The 11,274-nt window shown below is 37.7% G+C and overlaps 1 protein-coding gene across 1 annotated transcript; it reads right to left on the reverse strand.

Moving 5' to 3' along the window:
- Nucleotides 1-1,076: 1,076 nt before the first annotated feature.
- On the reverse strand, nt 1,077-6,252 carry LOC132170148 (uncharacterized). The gene is made up of 7 exons (XM_088515894.1): nt 5,679-6,252; nt 5,199-5,348; nt 4,940-5,107; nt 3,916-3,960; nt 3,079-3,650; nt 2,041-2,586; nt 1,077-1,187 (listed from the first exon to the last, which is right to left on the reverse strand). Exons 1-7 carry the CDS (start codon nt 6,250-6,252, stop codon nt 1,077-1,079), a joined length of 2,166 nt encoding a protein of 721 aa, XP_088372020.1.
- Between the last annotated feature and the right edge of the window lie 5,022 nt (nt 6,253-11,274).

An 11,274-nucleotide genomic window follows, 5' to 3' on the forward strand; every position in this document is an offset into this window, starting at 1 on the left:
TCTTCCAAGTCTTCATAGGGCTGGCCAAATACCGCTCAAACAGTCAAACCCGACCCGACCCAAGCGGTATAAGTGGCTTCCGACTCGGCTCGGGTTCTGTATCCATTTTTAAAAAATATGAATTCCAATCCGAATTGATAATATATCCAAAATTTAAAAAATAAAAAATGGGTAATATATATTTGTTTTTTCAAATACTCTAATCTAACTTTCATCGGCAGCTACAACCGTTTCATTTTGCACCACTCTCATCGTGATGTAAATCAAGTTAATTGCATCGGGAGAAGACGACATTGTTTGCACAAGGTCTAATTAGGCAAATTCCAACGAGCCTTTTCATGGTGAATTTTAGGAATAACTCCACTGAATCTCGGTCAAAATGACAAACGATCAAAATTCAAACAAGCACAAGGCAAAAACGACTAGTTCAAATCTCTGTTAAGTTAGAATTAGTTCAAACTAGTACTAAATCTAAGATGTCCATCAAAAGGCCAGTAGTTGGCAAAAGACATCACAAGTCCTAAACTATTCCTCAAAAAGTTCAATTTTTCAATATTCTTATTTTGTACATCACATTAATCATTTTTTATTACTATTTAAATAAAATAAAAACTACAAGACAATTTTTTTTTTTTTTACTATTTCATAAAATAAATTAAAATTTTATATTAATTACACTCTCATGTTCAATTGGAAGGCCGATTGTCTTGATGTGATGACAATCTCTCAAATCTCTTGATGTGCATTTTGTCTTGTTTGTTGGGCACTCGGGCCAATGGAATAGGCCTGCAAGAGCATGGGCATCACTAAAAGTCGAGAGTCGAGACATATTATATTTTCTCATTATTTTATTATGTATTACGCAAGCTGATCGATCATACAGAACGTTATCATAACAACTGTGTCAATTCTTTTTCTCATACTGATCAGAGCTAAAAATTCACCATTACAACTTACAAGTATCAAAATCCACTCCAAAAAAAAAAAAAAACAAAAACAAAAACAAAATCCAAAAATACGAAGAAGAAAAAAAAGCCCATCCTGAAAGGAGTTATTGCTTACTCACACTTCAAGTCTCAATAGATCTTGCCCTTAGAGGTTTTGGAGAAACGAGGGAGGAGATTCAAGCGACGAAGCTTCTTCATTATTTTCTTTGAAAGGGACTGCAAACTACTGGTGAATGCAATGTGTTAGTTCTTGTGTTGGCTTAATTCAGTTCCAAAATGCAGATGTTACTGTTCATGAGCTCAAACACTGATATAGAATGCTCAAAATCCAATCTCCACCGTTCATAATGTAGATTCATGTGTTATGAACGGCCCTGCAAAATTTCAGCTCAATCGGACCACAAACGCCCATCGATCGGAGCTATTGATCAAGACTGGACAAGCTGGGTCCGGACCGCAATTCCCCGGGTCCGGACCTCATTTCCAGAAACTAAAATCTTGCTTCGCAAAGCCGTGTCCGGACCGCCCATTAACATGTCCGGACACCCCGTAAGTTTTAGGCCAAAAAATGTGATTTTAAGTGGGTTAGGTCTAGGGTTTTGTCGGGGGTATATATACATCATTATAGAAGAGAGAAGTACGAATTTTCACCCCCAGAGAGTTCGTGTGAGGCTGTGCTTGAATGATTATTTTGTTGTGAGCCAAATTGATTCCTCTTAGAGGATTTTTGTTAGTATTGATTGTGTGCTTAATTGAAGTCTATCGGAAGGGTCCGATAAAGGAGAATCACGTTGAAGAAGATTGTGAGCGAGGAGACAAGTTGGAGGCTTGTCGATCTTACAGAGTCAAGGTCTTGCAAAGGGTTGTAAGTGTTCCTAGTGTCTGTAATCTCTGGATAATCTTTTGATAGTGATTTCCTGGGTTTGGCTGCCCCGGAGAGGTTTTACTTTTAGATCGGTTTCTAAAAGGTTTTCTCTTTGTCACCAAAATCTTTGTGTGTGATTGTTCATATTTTGGTGAATGTTTGTTTTGAAAAATATCTGTTAATTTCGCATAAAATTGTGATATTTATCTGTTTAGAGTTTTTCACAATGTATAAGGGGAACTGCATAAGTGCAAACACAGCAACAAGAAGGAATGCCGCAGTGTAAATTAGAGTGGAAGTCCATTTTTTCTTCTCAAGGCGAATGATGAGCAGAATGGTTGCCGAGAACGAAAGCATGGTTGTTGTCACTGAGAAGAAGAGCAAGGCAAACCCCACCATGAGCTTCCGAGGGAGAGATTTGAGGAAATTTTGTTGCTCAAAAGGAGATGTGAGAATCGATAGGAACATTACGACAGAAGTCAAGGAGGTTGCAAGGGAGACAACGTCCATGATGGTGAAGAATAAGAAGAAGGGAGAGTGAAGGAAAATTGGACGACCCGTGTCATCATTGCCTCCCGGGACGGTGTAGGCAGCCGCGAAAACGACAGTGGCGACAAGGACAGCAACCGCAGAGCACGACTGAGAGGTCTCCTTTATCCATTTTTGGGCCTTCTTGAGAAGTTCAGCATGTGTCTCTTTGAAGAGCTCGTCTGCAGTCACATCGTCATAGTTACGGTGCATGACATAATGGGAAGGCATTATCTTTCGCACACGCTGCATGGAGACATTGTAAAAAGAATTAATGACTTCTTTTTCATTCTACAAGACACCACAAGGAAATGTTACATGCTAATTATAATAATCTTCTGTTTGTTTTTTTTTTTTTACACGAAGAACTTTCATAAACAAATCTTACGTTGGAAAATAAGAAATTTTACTTTATGCCACATCAAAAACACTTTGCTAAATTAAAAATATTAAACATGTACTCTCAAAACACATTAACAAACATACGAGTGGATAGGTTAGTAATGGTATAATTATTTGTATGATGCATGAGTACGTATTGTTCAACTTTAAATCAGAGATAAAGTGAAATTAGAGTTCAAAAATAGATCTCCGGATCTAATATCATGATAAACTTTTAGGTATCTTATAAGTTTAAATTGATGAAAAATGATAATAAATTTAATAACTTGATCAATATTCTAATTGGAATACGTACAAAGACAATTAGCAAAATTAAATTTATGGCAGATTAAGTACCTCAAGCCATTTCAACTCCTCTTGCAATTGGAGTGCAGGACCAGGTTTGGTTCCTCCATCATACTTGGTCATGTCGGCAACATGATGCAATATGGTGTAGCTTCTCCCATCAATCCTTGAAGACAACCTAGAGTCCATTATTTTTTTCATCTCCTTTACACGGGGAAAGATTTCCCTTTGACGGTATCTAATGACCACGTGCAATATGTTTTCCTCATCCTGAGTAACGTGCTCAATTGCCTGAGGACGCACTTTAAGTATCTCATCAAATATTTCTCTTATTCCTTCGCTAGCAGCAATAAGCAATGGGGTACTGTAATTAATCGTCCAATATCTCCCATAGGATCCCCCTCCTCCTTTACCTCCTTCTGTGGTACTGTTGGATTGTTCCCCTTCTTTTTTAATAGCATCGTCGTCCAAATTACAGTCCGATTTCCCTAAGGAAATCGTCTTGTCCTCTGCGATAAAACTGTTTTCCCATGTAGTATCCATTTTCGCTAGCAATTTGGTGAGTTGTAGAGCTGCTGTATGCGTTCCCTTCATCTTCCAAAGTTTATCGATAGCCGTCCATTCTGTCCATGTTATATCGCGCGAGTGTAAGAGAGATATCACTTATCAGTATCTTGAGCATATACATGGACTGCAATCTATATTTTTAAGGAAAATACATTTAACAGATAAAGTGATGTGACAATGTTTTATAGCATTGGATATATTTGTTTTTTAACATGTGTGCAAATCCAAGAGCTACTAAACCTTGACACATCAAAAATTTATGAAATGTTTATATAATATGTAACATTAGTACTCTTAAAAAAAAAAATCAGGAGGTGGCACCTTTAGCTAGGCTGCTCCATATAACACAGTATATTCTTGAAATCGCTGCAGTTTTGTGTAAAGTAATTACATGGTTAGAAACATACTTCTAGTAGTATACAAATGAGAAATATAAGCGTAAGTGCTATTGAGGAGAGGCTATAATTAATAAATCAAGGTAAATAAACAAAGAAAAACTGAAGCCCAGAGAATAGCAATCCATTCTACAAGTGCATCCGTATGTACATGTTAAGATTTATAGATTAAGCTTAGTTTTCTTTTTGTTAAATTATCAAGTTCCTCAAAAATTTAAGTTGATAAGAAATAGTTAATTTATTCATTCCATTAATATTCATTATTTTTTTTTTCTTTTTTAGTTTAGAGCGAAAAAACTGGAAACGTATTTAATTTCCTAAATTCTAAACGATCAGTAACTATTCGGTGCTCACGAGGTATTCCACCCGTGAAAGAATCCTTTTGGCATATATATATATATATATATATATATTCACAAGACTTCTTTTCACTGACACAAACTTTGAACAAGAAATATTTATCATTTCCTCCTGTCCATTTTCTGGAGTCACTTTTTAGTCTCGCCACACTAAGAAAAGGTATGTGAACGAGGATATATAGGTTTTTTATTTTTGTTTTTATTTTTTATTTATTTAATAAGTAAGAATTTATTGATCAAGAATCCAAAAGCAACCAATAAAAAAAAAAAGACGGCCTAAAAGTCTGAGGAAATCTACACAAACAAGCGTCTAAAAAAACCTAAAAAGGGCATCCAAAATTAAATGATTATAAAAAACTCCAAGACCCACGTTTAGAGCCAGAGGGAAGCTTCTTAAGTGGTATCATTATTGGGTATCAAGAATAAGAATGATGAGTGGATATCAAGAACAAGAAGGAATCTTTAAGAGGTAATTCAATTGGTGGTAAATTACGTGTTATAAAGTAAATGTCACTAGTTCAAATTTCCTCATATTTCATTGCACGGGACATATCAATAAAGAAAAAGAAATAATCCCTTGCATACAATTACCAGATGGATGTTTATGAAATTGGCAGAAGGTACTAGTGCCTTGGCCACTCTCCAAATCTCCCATTGGACTTGAGAGTGTTTGGGCTTCATCATCATCACTATCGCCATCATCATCATGCTGATATGCAGGAAGGCCTATGACAAGATCGATCATGCGTTTTGAGTGTACTGAAAATGCTTTCGAGTCAAAGTAAATGGAGCCACACCCAAAAATAAAGAACACAACATAACAGTACGTAAATCGTAGTTAATGACATACAATCATAGAGGAGAGTCTTCATTTTGCTTATGCGGGATGAACTCTTGAAAGCAGATGGCATTTTCGCCAGCAGGTGAAGACATGTCATGTCATTGACTCCCTTTCTTGCTCCAAGTCCCTCGTCCTTTTCTAGTAACCAAATGGCGGTATCTGTATTGAAAGATAGAGACCGTTAAAGCATGCAATTTAAGTAGCAAAACTCTTCCTTCCTTGAAGAAAATAAGTCAACATTTATTTAATTGTTCTACTTCGAAATTATCATGAACGTTGTAACACCCCACTAATTTTATATAGAAATTAAAAGATGATGTAATTTACGTAGAGTGCGTGATTTTAATTTATAAAGATACTTAAATTTATTTATTAGATAAAACTCATGAGCTTTATAATAATTTTAAGAAGACTCTAAATTATTATTATTTTTTTTTGAATTATCGTACTTTTTTCATGTGTATATGTGCATGAGAGAGAGAGAGATACCAAAGTGTCGGCCTAAGACAGCTATATGGAGAATGGACATGTCGTCATTTCTTTTGAAGTGAACACTTAGATCATTGCCAACTCTTTTAGCCAAAAATTTGAGCATTTTTGTCCGACCGAGGGCGGCAGCCCTATAGAGTGGGGTTTCCCCTAGTTGGTTCCGATCCTCGAGTCTCTCTCCCAGCTGGGTCTCCAGATTGTTTCCATGGACCTCCCGAAGTTTACTAATCAAGAGCTCTGCTGCTTCAACATTGTCGGTTGAGGCCACCTCGTGAATAGCAGTGTTACCGTGACTGTTCTTGTTAGACAAGGCTTTCGATATTTCGGGGGGTCTTTTTAGGAGACCAAGTAATTGTTGAAGCAATTTCGTTTCTCCACTATATACTGCAATATGAAATGCAGTGTCTTTGTCGACCGTCAGATTATCAAGGAGGTGCTCCGGATATTTTTCGTAGAACCTCGCCATGGCCCCCCAGTCTTCATCCAAGGCCGCCTGATAAGGCGTCTTCAGCTGTGAAAAGGGTGGCAACCTGGCCGCCTCTTCCAGTCTCACAATCTCCAACTCCCTCCCCATCTCTCTGATCTCTCTCTCTCTCAAAGTTGCTTGGATTAGTTGTACGTGTGTCTTCGTGACAATGCTGCGTTTTTTATACTGCTATCTTTCAAGAGAGAGTGGAAACGCATCTACTTTCCTTAATTTTTTATTATACTTCGCTTCATCAACTGATAAAGTCAGCCACTAGAAGTATAAAATAAAGAGTAAATTAGATGCTCTAGCTTTTGCAAATTCGAAAGTGCATGATTGAAACGTACTTTTATTATAGGATTTTTCTAAGGAAAGACTGCTACGAATCTTATTTTCTCTCTCAAGCACAGCTATTAGGTAGTCGTAATTTTTTTTTTTAGGGTTTCACATAAAAAAGTGTGTTGACGTGGGGTGACTTTCACCATCAACTCATGTGGGCCGTACTCTTTACTTCTCAACTTGGGTTTGGTATTTTGTTTTTAGAGACAGACAAGACTCTTCGTTTGTTACGGATGGAGAAGCAGCGTCAAAGAGTGAAGCACAACATGGGATCTGTTGGGAAATTAGACACTAATTCCTCTTCAGGATCTTGGGATCCAATTTGTGACAACAACACACAAGTATGATAAATAGTATTTTACCAAAGATACAGTTCGGTACGTTCCCAGGTAAGATTGGAGGAGTCACACCGGTCTCACTTAAAATTCAATCTTTCCTAAACAGAACATACATGTGTATTTTTGATTAGTACTATAAACACGCACAAACATACACAAGACAAGAAAATTTATACGTGGTTCGGCCAATACTGCCTACATCCACCGAGTTGCAGAGATTTCACTACTTTGGGAGAAAATAACGGGGAGACTTTACAAGAGATATTTCAGAGAGAGATTGCACACAACTCTTCTATGTTGTGATCTGCAATTCTTATATGCCTAACACTAAACTTATCTCTCTATACCTTTTTCTTTCAACCTTTCCTTCTTTTTCTCTTTCTATACTTTTCTTGTCTTAGCTTTTTGAAACATTAAAGCTTGATGCTCTTTATATAGGTGTAGAAGGGTTGGTGAGAAAACATGAAAGTCCATGGTTGGTGCAACAACCATGCACTATTCCTTCGACGGCTTGGTTGGTGCAACAACCTTTCACTATTCCTTCGACGGCTTGGTTGGTGCAACAACCTTTCACTATTCTTTTGACGGCTTGGTTGCCAAACTCCACCAACCATTTGACACATGTGGGATTCATGGCTTAATTAATTCAAGGCAATTTCCAACAGGATCTATATTGTGTAGATTATTTTCCAAATTACTCTTTACCTCTCAAGTAATTGGGTTTGGCATATACTTAATTTGTCGGAAAAAATATAGACTGGCCCCCTCTTCCAGTCTCACAATCTCCAAGTCCCTCCCCATCTCTCTGATCTCTCTCTCACTCTCACAGTTGCGTGGATTGGTTGTGTCTCACACTGTCATTGTGACATTAATGCTGTATTTTATAGAGAGAGTAGAAATGCCGCATCTACTTTTGTTTAATTTTTTTAATATACTTTGCTTAATCAACTAATATACTACAAGTATAAGATAAAGACTAAATTAGATGCTCTAACTTTTGAGCTGAAAGTGCATCATCCAAACCTTTATTCTATGATTTTTGTAAGGGAAGGCTGCTACGAATCTTATTTTTGGGTCTCCACAGTATGTGTTATTAAATTAGGATTCAGAATAAGCTTCTTAATTTCTCTCTCAAGCACTGCTATGTGGTAAAAGTACTGTCTCCTCGTGAGCCACATTAATTAGAATGTTTTTCAAAATTATTATATATATAGTTTTATTTGGGATTTTTTTTTTTTTTTTTAAAAAAAAGGCCTAGTCTTTCAACATCATGTACAAATAATTACGCTTTGGCAAATGGTTTCAGTGCCTACCTTCCATTGGCATCCAAAAAGGATGCCTTGTTCACTGCTTGCTCGTGAGGTACCTTCGGGTAGCTCCGGGTTTTGCCTTTGAAACTGCTTTTAGCGGCCCTTCTAGAGTGGCCCGGGTCATTTATGACCCATTAATGCCTACTATTTGTGCGTATTGTTGGGGTGCCCTCTCCTTATTTGGTGTTTTAATCGTTGTACCCGCTCCTTATTTGCTTAGAAAAAAAAAAAAAAAAAATTACGCTTTTAAGAAAAAGTTAAACGGACACTGCTAAATAAACCTACAAAATTAAATGTTTACGGGCCATTGGAATAGGCTTGCAGGAGCATGGGCTTCAGAAAATGGGCCAAGAATTCTTCTACCTGGAAAGCACGATCGACCTGTCCTTCTGATACGAATTTTCGAGACAGTGATACGAGCCAATGATATGACTCGGGATGGGGCAGATCACCAGGCTGGCAGGATTGAATTCGATTTCGCAGAATTGACGAGGACTGAGAATTTGTAGTGTTGCTGCCGTGGAGGCTTCTGACTCTGAGCAATTTTTTGAGTGACTACAACATATCATGTTTGTGGCTGTAAACCTTATACTTTTTTGGCGCTGTATCATGCATGTAAGCCTTCCTTTTTTATTTTTTTTTAAGTGTCGAATCACTCAATTAATACTTAAAAACTTACCAAAAATCAAAGAGTTGAGTTGAAATTTACAAGAAACTTCCCTATGGGATTGGAATCTCAATAGTTCTTGTAAATGGAGGGTGTATTGCATGAGAAATAAGGAAAATTATTGTTTGGAGTACATACTACAGCTTTTAATTATTACACTTCCTTCTTCTTTTTTTTTTTTTTTTAACAAATTGATGTGATAATTCTAATTATTACAATTCTTTTTTTTTTTTTTTTACAAATTAATGTAATAATTCATAATTGCAGAACTAATTAGGAGTACGAATGATAAGTCAATCACTAATTAATTAATTGACCAATAAACAGCTTTTTGTTTAATTATTTTACAAAGTATGTGCTGTGACGTCAATTTATAAGTAAATTTGTAGTAAAGACAGTACTATATATTATCGTAGCAGCTTTCGAGAAATAAAATTCCAAGAAATAATGTTCTTAATCAATCTCAGAGAGAACTTCAGACACTCATGAAGTCGACATACGAAGGGAACAGCGGAAAGAAGACAATTTATTTGTTGAAAAAAAATAAGTTTGATGAGAAGTCAAGCCATATATAATTTTTCATTATTTTATTATGAATTAGCAAAGTTCATATTGTCATACAGAACGTGATCATAAAGCCTGCCCATCGGGAAAAGAGTTATTGCTTCTTGCTGGCTAACTTGTGGGTTGTGCAGAACTCTCACATCAAGTGTCAATAGATCTTGCCCTTAAAACAAATGGAAAGATGGAAAGATGACTAGGGCTGACGTGGGTTGTGCTGACATCTGACACATGGTAAAGGACTAGGGCTGATGTGGCGAGCACTCTGAGGGACACATGGCAGAAGGAAAGATGGAGAGCGTCTGGCGCGTGTCTTGCACGTGCTAGTGTTTGCTACCGCGTGAGGTGAGTGCATCTCACGCGCCAGGAAGGAGTTTGGCGCATGAGGCCCACGCGCAGAACATTCGGCCTAGAGCGTGGCGGCACGTCGTGCATCCAATGGCGGTGTGCTTGGAGGAGATTTGACCATCGGTGCAGAATATGTGAAACGGTCCGGAAACCGGGCTAATCCACCTGACATGGCGGCACATGGAGGCACTGCGGTGGCGCGTGGACGGAAAGGCAGACCTAATGGCGGCGCTTGTGGGCGCGTCGAAGTGTATTTGGCAGAGATCTCGACGGATCTAGACTTATCTGGTCCTGTTTTATCGATTGGCGCTACCGCGGATGTGATCGGAGGTTTGTGGAGGCGCATAAAGGAATGAACAGATTCTTAGGCGAGTCTTATCGGCGTGTCGAGGAACTCTTGGGACGCGTGCAGAGGCGCGTTTACTTACATACATAACCTTCTGGTGGTGCATGTGAGCACGTGAAAGCCTGGACGCTTCAGATCTCTTTGGATCTGTACTTGGCGGCGTCTGAACTGTCGTTGGCGACAGAACCTTCTGGTGGCGCGTGTGAGCGAGTGGAAGCTTGGACACTTCAAATCTTTTTGGATCTGTACTTGGCGGCGTTTGAACTGTCGTCGGCGAAGGAGTGTGTAGCTCCAGCAAGGGCAATGGCGGTGCAGAAAAAAAAAACTGGCGGAGGCACATGGCGGCACATCGGAGGGCCTGCAACAACTCCGGATCTATAGGCTGGCACGATTTTGAGACTATGGGCAACATAAATTTTGGTGGCGCTTGATGTAGGGTGATGAGACTAAAATTCGACAAAAAGAAAACGTCAGAAAAGATGTTTATTGAAGGCTATAGAAAAGTGACTCTGATACTATATTAAATAGCTTTAATACTATGTTAGAATGATGGAGAGATATAGAAGAGCGGAAGAATAATAGGGAGAGCGGAAGTACACAAGAGACTACATTGTATTGATATTAATTGATCGATATGAAGGACTACAGAGGCCTCTATTTATAGAGAGCCTATGGGTGATAAGCAAATAACCTAATAGATTAAAAAAATGTAAACCTAGTAAACTTAGAATACATAAGAAAATAAATAACTCTAACATAATATTCTTAACAATTCTAACACTTTTCAATCACATGTTAACATGTGTCAACAAATTGTAAAAGAGTTGTACGTCTAGTATTTTTCTTCCATTAAATAATATATTTTACACAATTTAACGATGTTTAGCAATTAGAAGTCCACATAGACATTTTGTTTGCTAGTATTCATCTCCATTTTGCTTCCTTTGTTTTCCTCTCTATTTCGTCTTTTAGTTTCTTCGTATTGAGAAACTGTTAGAGGCAATAAGTAAAGAATAAAATGCTCTTCATTTAGAGTAAAATGGAAATAATTTATTTTACGGTTTAAATTTTATTTTGTATATATATCTAATATGCATCTCTTAAAATGGAGAGGACTGATCCGGTAATTAAAGACTTCTTTTTGCACCACCTAAACCAAAAGATTTTCTTGAATTTAATGGAACGGGCCGATGGATTGGACCCACATGCACGATTTTGGGC

The sequence above is a fragment of the Corylus avellana genome, chromosome 1, assembly GCF_965113065.1.
Source record: "Corylus avellana chromosome 1, dhCorAvel1.hap1.2, whole genome shotgun sequence".
Taxonomy (NCBI): domain Eukaryota; kingdom Viridiplantae; phylum Streptophyta; class Magnoliopsida; order Fagales; family Betulaceae; genus Corylus; species Corylus avellana.